This window comes from Aotus nancymaae, unplaced genomic scaffold (assembly GCF_030222135.1).
Source record: "Aotus nancymaae isolate 86718 unplaced genomic scaffold, 86718_ANA_hifiasm-v0.15.2.pri h1tg000036l, whole genome shotgun sequence".
Taxonomy (NCBI): Eukaryota; Metazoa; Chordata; class Mammalia; order Primates; family Aotidae; genus Aotus; species Aotus nancymaae.
The window spans coordinates 39,724,901-39,746,659 of record NW_026988450.1 but is presented as its reverse complement, the minus strand read 5'-3'; the positions used below and the strand labels follow the sequence as shown (position 1 = coordinate 39,746,659).

At 36.7% G+C, this 21,759-nt stretch overlaps 1 protein-coding gene across 1 annotated transcript in view; it reads right to left on the bottom strand.

Annotated features, from left to right (window-relative positions):
- Positions 1-21,759, bottom strand: part of LRRC69 (leucine rich repeat containing 69) — a 102,333-nt gene that overhangs the window by 67,591 nt on the left and 12,983 nt on the right. Inside the window, 3 exon segments of the mRNA XM_021675786.2 lie at positions 2,892-3,082; positions 8,600-8,672; positions 11,135-11,261. Coding sequence (XP_021531461.2) covers positions 2,892-3,082; positions 8,600-8,672; positions 11,135-11,261 — 391 coding nt within the window.

The following is a 21,759-nucleotide window of genomic DNA, read 5'->3' as shown; positions in this document are numbered from 1 at the left end:
AGAAGGGAGAGATACTTTTTAAAATCTAATATTAAAATCATAAAGAAAATCATAATTTCTTTTTAAAACTCAAACATGATAAAGGTGGCTATCTTTTCCAATCACCTGACCAATTACTCAGTACATCTTCCCAAGCAGATCCCCATATTCTGGACTGCCAGACATCTTTGAATTCTTCATTTCCTCTGACCACTCCAGAGCAACATAATGTGGCCACTGTGAGTTACGCTACTTCTAGATTCAAATCTCAACTCTGGCAGGTACTACAACTATGGGCAAATTTTTTAATTTCTTTGTACTTCAATTTCTTCATTTGTAAAATGAAAATGCTAATAGAAGCCCTTACATCATATGGTTGTTGGCCATCATATGGCCATCATATGGCCAGGATTTACTAAGCAACTACCTTTTGCTTAGCCCTATGCTAACACAACCCTTTCCCTACAAAATAAATGAAATCTGTTACTGTCTTTATCTACATGTCCAATGTGACTGTTCATTACCATGGTAACCACACAGTTGTTATGATGCATCCGGGTTCTGGTATTTCTACTAGCAAGCAAAGGATAAGTAGTATTTCTCTTTAAGTAGAAACAAAAAAAAATTTTTTTAATTAAAAACTAGAGGTATGACTTACTAAACAGTCCCAACCACTTATAGTGATATATCTAAAATGTCACTCATATATTGATAATCAAACTTCTCCCTAGGGAGATAATATGCCTCTTCAGTCATGCCAATACTCTTCCTCCTCAGTTTTATCACATGTTATCACAGGTTTCATTCTCTGGAAGCAGATGCTGAGATGGAACTTAAGGTGCTAAATATTTATTAAGGATCACCCCTGTAAAAGGCATGATCAAGAAGCAGGACTGAGCAGATGGGGAAGTTGAGGTAGAATTCAGACACAATAGAATCTTGTGTGGGTGGGTGGGGAGCTCCAGAGGGTTATTGCCCATCCAAATTATTCTCCATCAGGCAGAAATGGCCAAGCCTTTATATCCCTCCCTTGTTTGGTCACAGGATCCAGAATGCTTTAGGAAGAGCATGTGACTTTGGACGAGAAAAGAGGCTCTCTGCAGCTAAGGCAGACTCTGAAAGAGCCAACAGCTGAAGGCTGTCTAAAATCCCCATTCCCTACAGCTAGGCAGCAAGTGCTTGAAGGGAGCCCTCTACCATGCACGTAGTCCTCTTCCTAAGTCCTACATAGTCTTCCATTGCCATGATACTCTCCTTTGTATTATATGAGCTACAGAGATTTGCAGACTCCAATGTGTTCCTTCAGTATCTCATGTTATGATATAAGGGCCTCTCACCCTACTTGAAAACACTCGATTGTATTACTTCTGTTGCTGTCGACTCTTTTGTTTTCATTTGTTTTTGCTGCCATGACTGCCACTATTATTGCTGTTGATACCTGTTGCTGTCTTTTTCTAATCTTTGCATGTGTATACCCCTCACAAATATTCAATGAAGATTTAAAAATTCACAAATAGGCAAAGACAAAGTTGTGCTAAGAGAATTAAAAGTGTTATGAAGGGTTAGGGAAATGGTGATACATGGAAAATTTGATATTAGGAAGTCAGAAAAGGCTTCCTGGAAAAAGTGAAGTTTAAGCTAAGATTCTTAGTTCTTTAGAACAAATAATGTTCCATTAAGAGCAAACAGTTGTTTGGGATAGAACTATAAGAAGTCTAGTGTGATGGTTAATTTTAGGTGTCAACCTGATTGGATTAACTAATACCTAGAATGCCGGTAACCCTTTGTTTTGGGTGTGTCTGTGAGGGTGTTTCTAGAGGAGATGGGTAATGTGAGTCAGTAGAAGGAGTGGGAAAGATTAGTCTTCAGTGTTGTTGCGTACCATCCTATCAGTTAGTGACCAGGATAGAAAAAAAAAAAAGTGATTTTCTCTCTCACCTGGAGCTGGGACACTTCTCCTACCCTTGGACCTCAGAACTCCAGGCTCTCCAGCCTTTAGACTTTAAGATTTACACCAGTACCACCACCAGAACCTCCCTGTTCTCAGGCCTTTGACCTCCAACTAAGAATTACACCATTGGCTTCCCTGGTTCTGAGGCTTTTAGAGTTGGACTCAGCCACACTACCAGCACTCCAGGGTCTTCAGCTTGCAGATAGCCTGCTATAGAACTTCTCAGTCTCCAAAATTATGTGTGCCAATTCCCCTAATAAATCCCATGTTATCTATCTATCTATCTATCTAAATACATTATTAGTTCACTAGTTGTGGCCTTCCAGAAAGGCACACAGCCAACCCACAGCACCCTGTCAGAGAAGGTACCATGGGAATATCATCAACTACTTACAATCCTCCTGCCCTGTCACTTCCTGCCAGTGTCTCTCATCTGCCATATCCAAGAGGAAACCAGAGAACAAAGGGGTTCACTGATGCCCACACAGGTCAATCTCCCAAGCAGAAGGCAGGATGGACAGTGAATATGAAGGAAAAAGTGAAGAGAGCCAGTACATACTTCAAAGCCAAAATGAACTTGTATTTTGTTCTGTATATCTGGTTACCAGATATAATGCTCAATTAAACTTAAATATCAAACAATAAATAGGTTTTTTAGTATATTCCATGTAATATTAGCAACATATTTACAGTAAAAAAATTAATCATTGCTTATCTGGAATTCAAATTTAAGTGAGCATTCTATATTTGTATTTATTAAATCTGGCAGCCCTAGCTGGGTGGGATAATTCAAATTACAGCCTTCCTTCATAGGGATTTGGGAAATGACTACATTTAATCTGAGGAAAAGCAAGTGATGGCTTATACTCAGATACCAAAATCTAATCTATAACCACCTCCCATCATGTTGAGTTCTTCTCCAACAACACAATAGTGTGGTTCCATGTTTTGCTCCCCTTTGGCAAAACTCCAATGTTGTTTCTGGCTAGCAAAAGTTTCTGAAGCTTCTTCAAGAACTTAATCTCTTCAGGTATGCATATTAGCTGATTGTAGTTAAGTTGAAGTTCAGAAAGATTCTCAAGAAAATAAAGTTCTCTAGGAATGCTGGCTAGTTGGTTATAATTTATACTCATATAAGTAAGACTTTTTAATCTAAAAAAAACCACCAAAATATATAAATGAAACACACAAGAATAACAGAGTCTACTGTATAGGCCCAAATTATCAGAAGCCATGTGTGAATTTGTTTTTTGTAGCTCACCTGAGCTTACTTCAGTCAAGTGTTTACAACTATCGTGAATCATAAGTATAAAAAGTTTTTGCTGAAATTTAATTTTTAAAGATCTTTCATAATCAGATGGCTTATGTTAAAAGTATGTTAGGTAATCAAAAGTTAGATTTAAGAAAAAGAAAATTCTATTTCCTTTCTTTATACATATTCATTGGCCATATCTAAGAGAAAGCTAGAGGACAAGGAGGACACTGACATACCTATGTATACGCACACATGGATACAGATCAATATATGTACAGGCATAAGCCCATATAGATATAAACACACCCGGGACCACATATATATGAGTACTGCTCAATTGCTTTGGAAGTTCAAAGATGAATCAGACACAAATTCTGCCCTTTTGGATACCATGGTTTAGAAGAAAATATTAAAAAGAGCCATAAACTGAGAACAGAAATTGCCATTGGCTAAGAGAAAAAGCTTAAGGAAATTTGAGTCTGTAATTGCAGATATGGTACCAGAAGTACATTGCAAGCTTTTCTAAAGAATTGACATTTTGAATTTGGCCCTGAATAAAAGAACTTATAAAATAGGGCAATAAGAGGGAATAGTAAGCTAAGAAAAATATTATGAATAAGGAAGCAGAAGGGAATTAACATTACTAAGCACAACTACATGCCTGTGCATTAAATTTAATTGTCAGCATAACTCTGAGGTTGGAATTACTACTCTTATTTTTAAAATGAGGAAAATAAAGCATCAGAGGTAGTAAATAAATTGTCCAAGTCACCTATCTAGTAGGTAACAATATCAAAATTCTAATGCAGGTGTGTCCCTTTGCAAAGCTAAGATGTAATGATCTCAAGGCTTAAGTGTATTAAGATTGAAGTAATGTCAGAATGAGGGAACTAAATTTTTAGGTTAGTTTAAAATGGGAGACTGGAGGTTAGAAAGTGATCAGTGCTAGCAAAGGGAATTGTGAGGACTCTACAGATTTCTCTGTACATAGTATAAGCCATATGAATACATGGGACGGACAGGAAGAACAACAAAAGAAAATGGGCAGAGAGAAGAAAGAGGATGCCAATAGAAGGATTCTTGAGAAATATAAACACCTGACCATTAAAAATTAAAGGCACCCAGCAAAGTTATAAGCATAGAAGTAGAAAAAGAACCAGATTAGCAAGGAATCTCTGAAGGTGTAAGAGAAGAAAATTTCAAAATTAAAAAGATGGTCAAAAGTTTAAATGTTAAAGAGAGATAATTCAAACTAACAAACAAAATTAGTAGAACTAAAAGCAGGGTCACAAACTCCAACAGATTTTTAAAATAATCTATTGTATCTATTGTATTTCCATATTGTAGCCACAAACAACTGGAAAATAAATGTTTAAGAATTTTGTTTATAGTAATGTATAGAAAACCCTTCATGAAGTAGTTATGAGTACATATAACAAAAGACATGAGGGACCGCTACACTGAAAACTATAAATTGTGACTGAGAGAATGTAAAGGGGCTCTAAATAAAATAGAGATATATAATATTCAGGTATAGAAAAGAAAAATATTGCTAAGTACCAACTTTTTAATACTGATCTATAGATTCAGCAATAGAGTCAAATAAAAATTCCAACAGCTTTTTTTATATAAAACTTGACTTGGGCTGGGTGCAGTGGCTCATGCCTGTAAACCCAGAACTTTGGAAGGATAAGGTAGGAGGAATGCTTGAGCCCAGAGTTCGAGACCAGCCTGGGAAACATAGTGAGAACCCATCTTAAAAAAAAAAATCAATTTTAAAATTGATACAGAAATTCAAAGGACCTAGAAGAGTCAAACTATTATGAAGAGGAATAAAATCGAAAGACTCACATTACCTGATTTCAAAGCTTATAATGCAGCTACAGTAATCAAGATCAATGGTACTAGAGAAATGATAGTGCTATGGTCTGAGTATTTGTGTTCCCTTAAAATCCATATGTTAAAATCTAATCCCCAATGTGATAGATATTAGGAGCTGAGGCCTTTGGGAGATGATTAGGTCATAATGAGGGGGTAAACCCTCATAAATGGGATTAATTTCCTTACAAAAGGCCCCAGAGAGCTTCCTTCCCCTTCTACCATGTGAAGCTAATAAATGCAACAGTTAAGTGAGTCTCAAAAAATATGCTAAGCAAAAGAAGACAGACACAAAAATGTATATACTATATGATTCCATTTATTTAGTTCTAGGACTAGTAAAACTAATTTGTAAAGAAGACAGAAATCAGAATATTGACTGCTTATGAAAGGTAAGAATTCACTGGAAGGGTGCATAAGGAAATTTCTAGGCTAAAGAAAATGTTCTACATGTTATTGGTGTGTATACATTTATCAAAATGCATTGAATTGTATGCTCATTAGTTTTATGTAATTTTTATTCAGCAGGAAAAAAAGGCCATTATATTTGACGATGTAAAGGACAGTAACATCCTTTGAAAATGATCTACGGTAGAATGGAGAAGAGAGAAGAAAAATTTAGTGTCTTACACAGGAAGCAAAAGCAATAGACAGAGGGTACTTTAGAGAGAGATAACAAAGAAGCAAGAGAGAAAGGAAAGAAATAGACCAATGGAGAGAAAGAGACAGAAAAGAAGAGAATTGAGGGAGCTCAAATTTTCAGGAAAATAGGAAGTAAAGTCCTTTGCAGTACAGTGGGTCAAAGAAGGACAACCCAGCATTGAAATGGAGTGAAAATGTGTGGAGCAGGTCCTGTGGGGAATGGGTTGGGAAATTTTCCTCATTAATAATTTTCATAATCATTATTTTTATTTACTCTACTCTGATTTACTACATTATGGGAGTTGGCTTTTCATTTTTTTATTATTTCAAGGCAATAAAATGAGCTCAGATCCTATCATTCATTTGTCTGTCATTCATTTGTCTGAGTAAAGAGGAGGGAGAGAAATGAGTATCTGCCATTGTTCCTGTTTCCACAAAGCGGGGAGATGTTCTACTTTTCCAAAGAGAATCTACAGGAAATATACTTGCAGCTTCTCCCTGACATCTGTCTTCCCCAGAACACTGAATAACAACTTTACTGATTGGCAAATTTGGAAAAAGAACTGAGCCTGCTGACTAGTCCTTTACTCTCTCTCTTTCTTCCAGACTCTTTCTGTCACCAGGATGCCTATGCTCTCCTCTTCCGGTGCCTGGGCAGCACTGCCCATGACAGAGTTGTTTAGTGGTAAAACTCTTACCTATCCAGGTTTGGCTCCAAGTCCATGAACTGATATTCTGGAGTTTAAACAAGCCAAAAAACAAAACTCCTTTTTCCCTCTCCTAAGTTTTAAACAAATTGTGAAATAAGATATGGGATTTAGAGAGAAGGAAATCAAACATCAGCACAGAGCTGACATGATCACTCTGAGTCCCTGCTAGCCCTCCTCTGAATTAAATATACCACCTCTTCACAACCTTTCCTTCTGAGCAGCTGCTTACTTCATGGCAGGACAAGAGGAGAATGCCAAGCTACATGTGCTCAATGCTTTGCTTAAATCCACCGAGAAGTTATTCTTTTGCCTCTGGAAATGAGTGAACAAAGAGAACGGAAAGAAGCTAGAATAAAAATAACAACCAATAATAATAAAAGCTAACATCGATTGAGCACTTACTCAACCCTAATACCTTTTATGTCCCAGGCTCAACCCTAAATATCTTGTATGAATTTGCTTATTTAACCGTCAAATCGATCCAATAAAGAAAGTATTATCATCATATTTATTTTGCAGATGAAAATGTTAAAACATAGGAAGGCGAAGAAACTTTCCCAGTATCAGAAAATGGAATTCTGCTTAGAGAGATTACCAATCAGTTGACACCTAGGATATGGCCAGAATAGAGACAACCCAGAATTAACTATAAAACGGAATAGACCTATACACTTTGCAATCTACTTCAGTGAAAGCATTCTTTCATCTTTCTAACATATTCCATTAGATTTATATGATTCCTTGAATATTGTACTGTGTATTCCAAACAGAGATAAGTGTATGAAATTATGAAATCATGTTATAGCTGCAAAAACTTTGAGGTCCATCTATTCAAAATTATTCCTTTAGAGATGAGAAAGCAGCAGTCCTAAGCAGTTAAATTATTTGCCCAAATGCATAAATCTAGTTGCACAGAGATATGCCCTGAACCTCATTCATGAGATCTCCCAAGGGATTTTTTTAAATTATATCATCATCAATACATAAATCAATTGATAAGTTGAATAAGTAAAAAAACAAGCCAACAACTATTAGCATGGCATTTTCACTGCTGCAAATATTTATCTTCTAAAGAAATTAGATTGAGTCAATTCTTTTCTAGTCACGCTTACTCAAAATATTGATTTCTTGTAAAAATATATCTGGGAGGCTGGGTGTAGTGGCTCATACCTATAATCCCTGGATTTTGGGAGGCCGAGGCGGGTGAATCAAGAGGTCAGGGAATCAAGACCACCCTGGTCAACATGGTGAAACCCCATTTTTAAATACAAAAAAAATTAGCTGGGCATGGTGGCACACGCCTGTAGTCCCAGATACTCAGGAGGCTGAGGCAGGAGAATTGCTTTAACTCAGGAGGCAGAGATTACAGTGAGACAAGATCGTGCTACTGCACTACAGCCATATATTTGGGGAAAATAATGCATTGCCTAGAGTTATAGACAAGTAAATTGGAATAGACAGGTGCTGCAGAGAGCCCTTTGTTGAGGACTCTTCAAAGTTTGGTATTCTCTTTTAAAACTCTGGATGCTCTTGCTCTGTGATACATCTGTTTCTGTTCAACAGGCAATAAAGGGAGTCTCCAAAGTAAACCTGAACAGAGTTCTCTCTCCATCTGTCAGAGGAAAAGACCAAGAAGGTGTTTTGCCTACAGAAGGACAAGGCCCTCAGCTGGCTCCAGAAAGGCATTCTGCCTATGCAGATGTGCAGGATAAGGAAAAACAGCATTTTTTTTTTTTTGGTTACTGACAACAAAATGTGGGGTTTTTAAAAATGAAAATGACATTGCAGTTTTAAATCCTTAGTTTTTATATTACCTTTTCCATCAAGCTCAAAATGGTTTACAATACACATGTGAAATAACATTTAATATACCCAATTTGGTGGCTGACCAAGCTCCAAGAACCTCAGAGTTGGGAAATTAATGATACCATCAGCTTTAGATCTTTATGTTTCAAAGCCCCATGTTTACACTAAGACTACCAAGTCATGCTGTTTCTCATTTCTCCAAAGTGTTTAAGGAATCATCTGCTTAAAATTAGTGGCTTGCCTCAGTCCTTCAGATCCCTCTTTGCTATTTATAAACCCCACAGAGACTTGATGTTAGGCATTATGCTTTCAGATGACCAGGGTGGGGATAGAGAGGGGGCGTGATTGTTAAGCAAGTCTTGCTATAAACAAAATTACCTGCTGACTTCTTGGGGAAGCTGCGTAAGATGATTGTTGTTCAGATTAAGCAGGATTAAATTTTGTAAGCCATCTGTTAGAAAATAATTTTAGTCACTTTAGCCATCTGTTAGATAATTTTTCATCACTTTTCTACATACATTTGTTTTCCCTCTAGTTCTTGCATTGGCTAAGGGTCTTTTGGTGGTGGTAACAGAAACCCTCTTAAACTACCTCAAGTAAAAAGGAGTAATTTATCACAAAGTTACATATCTAAGTCACTGTGCCTGAGGAAAGAGGATGCAACCAGGCTAATCACAAACTGAAATCAGAAGCTAAAAGGCACCCAGAACCTAAGAACGTATTCGAGTATCTCTGCAGAAAATATAGGTTAGTTCTTCATTACAGCTTCTCTCATTTTCACATTTATATTCTCTTACCTGCTCTCTCTTTCCTCCCTCCATTCTTTCTGTTTTAAACATGTTTGCTCTCTTTTTCTATGTACTCATAACCATATCATAACTTCTGAATTTGAATGTTCACAGACAGGGAAGACAGAGCTTTCAAACTCACATGCCTACAGGAATCAAGATGATATCCTCATGCCAGGTCAGACAGAGCCACCACCATTCAGCCAGCTCTAACAATTGCCACATGGGAATGCAACTGCAGTGTTGCTACATCTTTCTTTTTTGAAACAGATTTTTAAAAAGAGCCAGAGATCCAGACTTCTGTGTGAACTCTCCTGATTTGAAAATGTGGGTACTTAATCCAAAGTTGTTTAAAGGTCAACAAAATAGAATCAACTTACTTATTAATCAGATTCAGCCCATGGGCCACCAGTTTGCAACTTCTGCCTCAGGTCATGTAATTATCTCAAACCAATTTAACTGTTTTGACTCTATTGCAAGCCCCAAAAAAGAGAAAATACGACAAACTTAGCTTGGGACCCAAGTCCAGCCCTGATCAGTATGCTCTGGTCATGGAAACAGGGTCATGTAATGCAGCAAGGTTGTTCAGATCCATGCTGGGCAGCATTAAACTCCCTGACATCAAACTACTTCTGACTGAATCATCAGGACCTAACATAGACCATAACGTATGTCAATCGTGGAATTTTCAAAGTTCAACAACTCCAAATCAAGAATGTTCACAATACAAAGAAATGATAAGAGTTTGAAATGATGGCTATGCTAATTACCCTGATCTGATCACTATATATTATATGTATCAAAATATCACTATGTACTCCATGAGTATATACAATTGTTACGTCAATTTTTAAAAATAATTATTTTTAAAAAGAAATATAAAAACTAAAGACATTCAAGAGCACGTTGAACAAATTTTATATACATATATAAAATATATCTATGTAAATATAGAAACGATATATATATATATACCTAACTTACTATCTCAAATTTAAAGGCAACATGATAAAAAGTTCCTTATAGAGCCTTAAATTAGTATAAATTAGTATGCTCAATATTGTTTATGTACATCAGGTTGTACTTAAATTTGTATCCTCAGTATAGGTCATAAAATATTATTATCTATTGATTTGCATAACCTTAACTTTTTTGAGTATAAACTGTTTTCTTCCAAGGTAAATTGTAACTGAACTCTGATCTATGGCTTTCCATACATAATGTGTTCAAGTATCAATAACTGTTTGTCACATCTATTGTTTTGGAAAAGAATATTTTTCCAAGATACATGACCTAAGATTTTAAAGTACCTTTAAAAAGACAGTACTAGAGCCTTCTTGTGTTATTTGCCAAATATAACCCCAAATTTAATGCTGCATTCAGTAATGCCGTTAATAAATTCTGTGTGAAGATGAAAATGATTATATATAGCACCTGTGCATCAAAAGTTCATAGAAATTTATAAATTTTATAATATTTCTCTAATTTTACTACTAAGGACCAACATAGAAATGGTGAAGTACCTTACATTAGTCGATAAAGCTATAAAAGCCATCTAGATCTCTTGTCATACATTTGTCCTTAAGCTTACTCTAGGAATATTAAATAAGAATAGTCTCATCTTGAATGGAGAAATTATTAGTTACTGGGAAAAAGAAAGAAAAATGTGTCATTTATTGGATCTCATATCTTTTCTTTAAAATTCTTTCCAAATTGATTTAAATTTAGTATTTTGATCAAAAAATGTGACTTAATATCTAAGAATAAAAAGTGAAAAGAACGAAGCTACAGTAGAGCTTTACTCGATTTGACTTTCAAATAGAATTTCTCTGGCTCTGGAAAAGGGTCCCCAGATTCACGAGTCTGACTTTATACTGATTCTGCAAAGGGGAAAATTCATTTACACTGATTCTTACTTATTTCCTTTGGTCTAAATGTAAATAAACATATGATACAATACTTTATAAAAGTGTTAACTCCTCCTATATTTCAAGAATAGTATGTAAATATCTCCAACCAAAAAAAAGATTAAGCATGCAAAATTCTTTTTCATTTCAGTCTCATCTTATTAAATATGAGAGATTAAATTTGATGCTATAACATTGCTCCTTGTTGACTAACTTACCACATGCTCCAGGTGCAAATCTACAGATCCTATTTCCAGATAAATGGAGATTCTTCAGAGATATAAGATATTTCATCTCTTCCGGAACTTCTACTAAAAGGTTGTTTCCCAGATTTAGTGTTGTCAACTGCAAACATATAGAGGTTTAATGGACCCATACTTATCCACTTTCAAATGAAAAAAAAAAAAAATTTAAGCCCCTTGCTCAGATCTATGTAACGTAATAAAACTTCAAAATGTTCTTAAACAATGATTTCACTTATACCTGAAATTATCTTTATAAATAAAGCTCATTTGAGCTTCATGCTCACTTTATGTTAATTAAAGCACAATTTAATTTTTAATTAGAGCACTTAAGTTCATTAAAATTGTATTACAAACCATTCCAAGGATATGTAAAAACACAACCTATGATCCATTTATAAATCATTTGAGCAACTTAAGAGTATCCGAACATCATGACCCATAGAATCAAACTATTAAACACTCAGCAAAGGGAATAAGTTCCTGAAAACAGAAACAGAGCCAAAGATCTGAGGTCCTCCTGACATACGACTTCCAAATGAGCTCTCATGTAGGCCAATAAGACTGCTCTATTACATGTTTACAGCCTGGGGGGGCATTAACTTTGATGTCACTCTATGTGATGACAAAATTTAGAAAAGAAACTACTGAAATGGTATAATGAGGGTAGAAAAGATCTACTCTATAGGTATCTGTCCTGCTGATGACAGATTGGTTAGGCCTAGGAAGAACTGCACATAAGAGAAGTTAAAAAGTTCCTCCTTGATGTTGTAATCCAATAAATCAGTGATACAGAATTGTTCCAGAAAATGGTAGTAATTTTCTTTGTTGCAAAATATAATTGTACTTTCCAAAATACAGAGTCTTTTATTTTACTCCCAAACATAATTTACTATTCAGGTTTAATTACCAATTACATACTTTTAATAGTGAGGGCAAAATAAAAGGAATCATGGAAGTTTTAACAAACTAATGAATTTACATAAAACCAAAAGAAGTAGGCTGGGCACAGTGGCTCATGCCTGTAATCCCAGCACTTTGGGAGGCCGGTCGAGGTGGGCATATCACCTGAGGTTGGGAGTTCGAGATCAGCCTGACCAACGTGGAGAAACCCCGTCTCTACTAAATACAAAATTAGCTAGGCATGATGACACATGCCTGTAATCCCAGCTACTCGGGCGGCTGAGGCAGAAAAGTCGCTTGAACCCGGGAGGTTGCGGTGAGCTGAGATTGCGTCATTGCACTCTAGCAGGGGCAAGAAGAGCAAAACTCCGTCTAAAAAAAAAAAAATTAAGAAGAAAATTTAAGCCATTCACAATTTATATTTAAATGTCACCTATTACTTGTTATGGATGTAAGACAATGTTTTAAGTTAATACAAAGAAATATACATTTATATGCTTACAATGAAATTCCTTATCCTAAGAATTCATGGTAAAGATTTCACTTGCATATGTGCTTTGATCTGAGAATTACCATTATCCTAATTTATAAAAGTATAATACATCTACTACCATATTGGAGGCCTTCTTCTATTGTAAATGTGAAGTTAAAATACATTCATGTAGCAATTTTATCCGGTCTGTAACTTTATTAGTTTCCTATAACTGCTATAAAAAATTACCACAAACTTTGTGGCTTAGAACAACACAAATTCATCTTATATTTCTGGAAATCAGAAATCAGAAACAGTCTCACTGACTAAAATCAAGCTGCTGGTAGAGCTGTGTTCCTTTCTGGAAACTCCAGGGGATGATCTATTTGCTTGCCTTTCCTAACTTTCAGAGTCAGTCTCCATTCCTTGGCTTGTAGACCTCCCTATCACTTTTAAAGCCAGCAATGGCGGTTGAGTCTTTTTCAAATCACATCACACTAATGCTGACTCTTCCATATTTAAAAACCCTCGTGTTCAAGGATTCAAGGACACTGGGTCCACCTGTATACTCTAGGGTAACCTCTCAATCTTCACGTCAGCTGACTATCCACCTTACTTCTAGCTGCACCCTTAATTCCCCTCTGTCATATAATCTAATACATTCAGAGGATCTGGGGATTAGGTGTGGGCATCTTTGGGGGTTTATTATTTCCCTATCAAAGTGACTATTTAAAATCTCTTTTCCAAAATTGAGGTAGATTTCATTCTTTTGCCAAAATTTGGTGAAACATGTGCAGCAGCCTAGCAGTGCTGAGAGTCCAACAAAAGCTCCATGAGGACTTGCAAGAAAGTGTGTCAGGCTTGTGAAAGGTCTAAGATTTTACCCAGTTTACAAGCTAACAAGTGAACCTGCCACAGTTTCATGAATGCTGGTGGAAAACATGAGACCTCTGGGAAAGATACAAGGGACAGTTTATTACTTAGACCAATAGAAGTGTCCATAATATTACTATTTTTTGCATTGGAGATACAAAGAATGCAAGAGATAACCTGGACGTGAAGTAGGCTGTGTTACTGAAAAGGAACAATGAGCTTAGGAACCCTGAATCTTTTATGATGGGCAGTAACCATGCCTTGCCCTTTGCTCCAGAGGGAGACACTAATTTCCAAGGCTATCTGCTACGTAATTATACTGGAAAAATTAATCCAAAACAAAGCCAGCCAGTGCCTCTGTTTACAGGATGTGCAGAAGTGTGAGACTCATGGTGAATAATCACCCAAAAAAGAAGAAACGGTAACATACACTTTTAAAATAAACAAGAAACGGCTTGTAATTTCCCACACTATCAATGTTTTTCTGTATATTTCTAAGGGTACATACTGTACAGTGCTCATTTTCCATGTTATGTGGTAAGTTCTTATGTATGAGTTAGATACATTTTTTGTCACTGTTTTACAGAATATAAGAGACTGGCCCAGATCATGAAGGTACATAATAACTAGATTTCATGGTATGTCAAAGGGAAATCACAGATTATAATCAATCTTGACTGTAAAGAAGGGTGTGTTTTAGTTTTGGTTTAGTTTTTGTTTTTGTTTTTTTTGTGTGTGAGTTTTTTGATGCTTAGAAATATATCCATAAACAAATTGTTTTAAAAATCCAGTCTAAACTGTACATCTTCTAAGTAGATACATATCTCTTAAAGCAGGTGGGTCACCATTCATTTATTCACTCATTTAAAAATATTCATTGTATGCATAAGACATGTAACATCTTTGCCCTTAAGGTACTTATACAGTAAGAAAGCAATGATCCAATGAATAAATGGCTAAACCAATTAATATAAAAATAATAGACAGTATTAAGTGTTCTAGAGACAATTTAAAGAGTGAGAAGAAAGTGATTTGTTGATCAGGGAAACCTGTCTTAGAAGTTGATATATAGACTGAATCTGAGTGACAATAAAGAAGAAGAAACGGTCAAAATAAAGACTCCAAAGCAAGCACATTCTTGGTGAGGTTGAAGAGGCCAGGAGATGCAGCTGATGTGGCTGAGCACTGTAGGCAGAGGAACACTTAGCAAAAAAAGAGGTTGGAAAGGTATACTTGGGCCAGATTACATATGGTTTCATAAACTGGGGTAAGGAGTTGAGATGTTACTCTAAGTTCAGTGAGAAATGACGGTAGGGTTTTAAGCATATATGTTAACATTATTTGACATATGTTTTAAAAGGATCATTCTGGCATCTGTACAGCAGAATCTTCAGGGGCAGCAAGAAGTGAAACACAAAGAGGTTAAAGAGGCAATACTGCAATGGTACAGGCAAGAGGCAATGGCTTGAGCTAGGAAGTGGGTCGTGGACCTGGAGAGAGGTGGATGGGTTTGGGATATGCTTTGCATGAAGAGCCAGAAGGTTGTAAGATGTAAGAGAAATAGAAGAATCATGAATAACATCTAACTTTGGAACTTAAGCACCTGAGATGGGGAAACCGGGACAAGGACAGGTTTGGAGGAGGGACAAGGAATCAAGAGTTTCGTTTTATCCATGTTAAAATTAAGATGCCCTTTAGATCTTCAAATGAAAATAGTAGGAGTTGTAAATGCAATTCTAGGGTTCTCCAGAGTAATCAAGACCACAGGATAAATTTTTGAGCCTTCAGTAAGTAAAAGGCATCATTTGGGATTGTAACATATGGGAACGTGAGTCCAGCAGAGGAAACAACTGAGGAGTGGCTGAAGTAGAAGGGAAAGACAGGCCACTTAAAGCATCTGAGACACCACATCCCACAGCTGAGGAGTGCTCCATCCTCAGCTATCATTTTTCCTGTGAGGACTTTCTCCTGCACCCTTCTCAGAAGAATTTCCTTTAACTGCAAGGAATTCCGGGCTTTACCTGGAAGGTCGTGCCTCTGCTCCATCCTCCCACACAGCACCTAGACCACGACAGATGCCAGGACATAACTGCCCAACCCCTTTGCCTCTGTGCTGCAGGGCATTTCCAGAGCTCTGGAGGGATTGGTCTGAAACTATATTTCTCCTGGAACCACCTCTTTACCCAGATTCCTTCCCTGCCCTGTCCAGATTCCCTCACTCCCAGACAGGTTTCTTCTGAGAGAACTGTCTTAATAAATTACAAAAATCTATGTTTCAGGATTTCCAAGATACATAATGTAACAGAATCCAAGGGAAAAGAAAAAGAAACAAAAAATATTTTAAGAAGGAAGATGTGGGACACATCCCAGGGGAAGGTTAAATAAAATTAAAGCATAGAAATAACCACTGGATTTAGCAACTAGAAAGTCATTAGTGACCCTGAAAATAGGGGTGAAGCATTGGGGAAGAAAGTCTGATTGAAGTGGGCTTTGCAGAAAATGTAAGAAAGAAAAGACAATGATGAATAGACAATTCTAATAAGAACTTTTGCTATGAATGGAAACTAGAAAATGAAGAAGAAACTGGAGTTTTTTCCCCCCTCAGACAAATGATAGTATAGCTTATTTATGTGCTGATGGAAATAATCCTGTAGGGATTGCAAACTAATGCCCTAAATACAGGGACATCCACAGAATCAAAATCCTTTAGAAGATAAGATAGGTCCAAAGTACAAGTGAGTCCTGGCCTTAGGTAAGAATAAGGGGTTTTCATCAAGGGTAGTAGGAAGGAAGGTAGGAATGGGTGAGTGAGGATCAGCTAAGTAGATGAATTCCTGATTAAAATATGGGAGAGTTCCTGAAAGCTGATTTCTGTTTTCTCAAGGAAAATATGAAACAAAGTCATCTGCTGAGAGGAGGAGATTAGGAGGCCTGAGGAAAAGAAAAAAGTCACTTTGAAAGGCAATCTAGGGGAATGTAGTAGGGTGACTGGCAACCACAGTTGGTTATCTCATCCAACTTAGCCCCCAAGATGTTGTAAAATGGATAGATGAGCTAGGAAAAGACATTTTATCTGGAAAATGCATTAAGAATATGGCCCTTTGGCTAGAAAAGGCTACCATATGAAATTCTGAGCTTGGCAACAAAGAATGTAGCTTGGAGAAAAGGAAAAGGGTTCATATAAAAACCTCAAATTGTTAAGGATTTCAAAGTCAAAACTAAGATGAAGTGAGTAGGACTGGGATTATTCTTCATAGCACAGGATAACCAAAGGAAGATTCACTGATTGCCTTTAAATTCATAAAAGTCTCTTAAAGACTAGGTAATAGCATTTATACTCTGTCACCATGGCAAATACGTCAGAGCTTCAGTGTAGATTACTTAAATTATACAGAAAGGTCTAGAAACACTGTACCAAGAGTTACCTTTGAGAAATACCTCAAGCCCCAACCTAAATGTTTCATTAATTCAATTATGTTTATGACATGTCTATTATGTGCCTGGTACTATTTTGAATGCTAGAGGAAGAGTGAACAAGACACCCAAGTTTCCTCTCTACAATGCTTCTATGTTGGGAAGTGAGACAGACAACAAATAAGTAAACAAATAGTTTGTTAGTAGTTAGTCTGAAATCTGAAAGACAGAAAACAAGATAATGTGAAGAAAAGTAACTCAGGGCTAGATTGAGTCATTAGAGAAAGACTCTCTGAGAAGATGACATTTGATGTAAGATAATTGGGATGCTTTGATAAAGTTTTTTCAAATGGTGTTTTACTAACAAAGAGCTGCAGAAATAGCAGATATCCAGAAAAAGCGTACACAGTGTTTCATTAGTAACAGTCTCTATGGTTATGTGTACTTACTGAAGGAAGGCTTTAGTCATATGACAGACAACTATTTGATAAGCTTTAAAGCTTGCATATCTTCAATAATTTTACATTGAATCAAGTTCTATTGATATTCTTTGTCCCTTGGAAATTGGTATGGTTATAGATTGAAAGACACCATTGCCACTGATACACCCATGAGCCAGGGAATCATAGCATCTTACCATTAGAAGAATTTTTTTTTTGAGACAGTTTCACTTTGTCACCTGGGCTAGAGGGCAGTGGCACAATCTTGGCTCATTGCAACCTCTGCCTCTTGGGTTCAAGCGATTCTCATGTCTCAGCTTCCCAAGCACCTGGGATTACAGGCATGAGCTACCATGCGTGGCTAATTTTTTTTTTTTTTTTTTTTTTTTTTGTATTTTCAGTTGAGATGGGATTTTGCCATGTTGGCCAGGCTGGTCTCAAATTCCTGGCTTCAAGTGATCCACCTGCCTCAGCCTCCCAAAGTGCTGGGATTACAGGCTTGAGTCACCGCACCCGGCCTAGAAGGAAATTTGCAAGTTACCTAGGCCAACATACAGAATGCAGGTGGGCAATTACATACCTTCCCCACGAGCACACCCAGTAATAGGTAGAACTTTTATCTTGTTAGGAAAATCTGTCTATCTATCCATCTGTCTAATTTTTTAATGTTTAGGCTCTCTGAAATTTCTACCCAATTCTCACAGCAATCATAATAAATATTTGTAATCCTTCTCTCTCACATAACAATTTTTCAAATTTTTTGAAGACTGCTATCATATTCCCTCTAAATTTGTTCCATTTTCCCCTTAACTATTTCCCTCAGGACGTAATTTCCAGACCCCTGACCATCCTGACCACTCTCTAATTTTTGTGAGCACCCCTCTCTGAAAACATTGGGCCTATGGTGAAACAGGAAATGAGATCTCATAGCACATATGCTGGTGGGACCATGGGTCTCCCTTAGACAGATGATTACACTTCTATTATGCAGCCTAACATGGCATGTACTCTTTCAGCAACAGGGCACATTGTTGGTGCATAATTAGTTTTGTCTGTGGCCAATAAAAACCCCTAAGTTAACTGTCAAGCAGATATCCCACATCCTGGACTTGTGCAATTGAATTCTTTTCTTAACCTAAATGTAGGAATTTACATTTATCCTTGTAAAAAAAAAAAAAAAAATTATTGTTAGTTTTGGCTTCTAAGATATCTCCAGTGGATCTCTCTAAATTCAAAGCATAAAACTGGACAATGCCCCCTGGACAAACTAGTTCTGCTTCTCCCACTTCTCATAAACCTAAGGTAGCCAAACTTTGGAGCTATCTAGAACTTCTTTCTCTCCCTCCACCTAAATTCAATCTGTCACCAAATTTTAGTCTTAAAAATCCTTTTAGATGTACCTTTTTCATTTCTTTCTCATCAACCTAGTACTTATTGCTGCCTGCCTATAGCATTACATAGCAAAAGATGCAAAGAATGGATGTATTACGACTTAAATTCCCTTTATTCAATACTACTAGATTATATCTAAACAGGTGCCCAAAAGATGAACCCATAATTTCTTTAGTCAATATGTCCTAAATGTTTCCAACCTCGCTGTAGATAGCCTTTTCTATGTCTTTGTATACTTGCTCCAAATATTGTCTGTCTATCCTTACTAAATAATTTTTTTTTTTTTAGGATCCTCCTAAGTGAAAGAAAGAAAGGAAGAAAGAAAGAAAGAAACTCACAAGGTAGAATTTTTTTTTTTTTGAAAGAAAGAAAGAAAAAAATGAAGAAGAGGAAGAAAAAGGAAGAGAAAGAGAAAGAGAGAATGGGAGTATTGCTTTCTTGCCCAGGCTAGAATGCAGTTTAGTAATGGTATTGAAAACCTCTTTTATACCAATAATTATACTTGATGTAGACAGGAAGGAATAAGGGAAGAAAATAACAAACAAGCAGCTATCCAATATTTCATTTAAACCTATGAAATGCTATGCGATTACTGAGGAGTGATTTACTTCCAATTGTGTAGTCACTTTTGGAATAGGTGTGAGGGGGTAATGTATGTTTTGTGTATTTGAAGTGGAGAGTTCTGTAAATGTTTATTAAGTTTACTCGTTCCGGGTCTGAGTTCAAGTCCTGAATGTCCTTGTTAATTTTCTGTCTCGTGGATCTATGAAATCGTTAGCTCTTCTTGTTACATTAATCCCTTGTTACATTGATCCTTTTGCCATTATATAATGTCCTTCTTTGCCTCTTTTGCTCTTTGTTGCTTTAAAGTCTACTTTATCAGAGGCGAGAATTGCATCTCCTGCTTTTTGTTTATTTGTTTATTTTTACTCTCTGATTGGCTGATAAATCTTCCTCCTTCTCTTTGTTTTGAGTCTTTGTGTATCGTTGCATGTGAGATGGGTCTGGATGCAGCATACCAATGGGTTTTGGCTTTTTATCCAATTAGAATATATATATAGGTCTAATACTGGTATTTGATGCTAGCTGGCTGTTTTGCCCATTAGTTAGTGTAAATTTTTCATTGTGTTAATGCTCTTTGCTTTTTGATATATTTTTGGAAAGGCTGATATTGGTTGTTCCTTTATATGTATAGTGCTTCTTTCAGAAGCTCTTGTAAAGCAGGCCTGGTGGTGGTGAAGTCTCTAAGTACTTGTTTGTTCGCAAAACATTTAATTTTTCCTTCGATTATAAAGCTTAGTTTGGCTGGATATGAAATTCTGGGTTGAAAGTTCTTTTCTTTAAGGATGTTAAATATTGGTCCCCACTCCTTTCTGGCTTGTAGGGTTTCTGCTGAGAGATCTGCTGTAAGTCTGATAGGTTTCCCTTTATGGGTAACCTGACCTTTCTCTCTGGCTGCCCTTAGTATTTTCTCCTTCATTTCAACCCTAATAAATCTGGCAATTATGTGCCTTGGGGTTGGTCTTCTTGAAGAATATCTTTGTGGTGTTCTCTGTATTACCTGGAGTTGAATATTACCCTGCCTTGCCAGGTTGGGAAAGTTTTCCTGAATGATATCCTGAAGAGTATTTTCCAACTTGGATTCATTCTCTTCGTCACATTCAGGTACACCTATCAAATGTAAATTAGGTCTTTTCACATAGTCCCATATTTTCTGGAGACTTTGCTCATTCCTTTTCATCCTTTTTTCTCCATTCTTGTCTTCTCGTTTCATTTCACTGAGCTGGTCCTCGACTTCTGATATCCTTTCTTCTGCTTGATCAATTCGACTGTTAAAACTTGTGCATGCTTCACGAAGTTCTCATGTTGTGTTTTTCAGCTCCATCAATTTACTTACATTCTTCTCTAAATTGTCCATTCTCGTTAACATTTCGTCAAACCTTTTTTCAAGGTTCTTAGTTTCTTTGCATTGGGTTAGAACAAGTTCTTTTAATTCACAGAAGTTTCTTATCACCCACGTTTTGAAACCTGCTTCTGTTATTGGAACACACTCGTAATCTATTAAGCCTTGTTCCATTACTGATGAGGAATTGCGATCCCCTGTGAGGGAGAGGCATTCTGATTTTGAGTATTCTCTGCCTTTTTACGCTGGTTTCTTCTCTTCATTATATATTTATCCGTCTGTCGTCTTTGTAATTACCGACTTTCTAACTAGGTCTCTGAGCTGACGTCCAACTTGTTGATTCCCAGCGCCGAAATCTGAGCAATCCACTGTGCTGGCCAAAACAGCGATGTTAAGATTGATGGTGCTTTTCTGCCCGGGAATCTCCGGATTCTGCACCAAGAACTGGCGCGCTAAGGTGCCAGCAAAACCCACGCCGGCCACAAGAGTCGCCCTGGCGACCCGTGGGGCTCCTCTGCTGGGAATCTCCTAGTCCATGAGCAACAAATATTCGTCTGAAAGTGTGACGTCCTCTCATTCTCTGCGCTTTCACTGGGAATTACGAGCCCAAGCTGCTAGTGATCAGCCATCTTGGATCTCTCTCCACTAAATTTTATTTCATTTGTTTGATTGTATTGACCCACTCATACCTGAAAGTTACAGTCTATCTGTGGCATGCCTTAAAATAGGCCTGTGCACTTTCTCTTACATCTTAAATATGAGGCAAGCATCTCAATGTCTACTGATGCCTTTGGATTATAGAATCTATGTTCAATGTACATGATTTTTTGTAAGTATGAGAGAAGATGACAAGAAATTTAAGAAGAAAATATACTGACTAATCTATTTATGACAATACTAATGACTTACATTTAAATTAAATTTAAATTATGTGCCAAACATACAAAACACTGTACCAAGCTGAACACTGTCTGATGTGGACCTCACAATAACCCTGATCTTACAGAAAAGGGATCTGAAGTCCAGGTTATGATTTATGGTGAAATGATATAAGTTCACTCTATGGCCTATATTCATAACTTCTACTCTCTGCTGTCTTCAATAACATACTACATATCTTTAAAAAGAATTTACTATTGCTCAGATGGTCATACATATGCACATGATACATATATATCTATACAGACACATATGTTCACACACA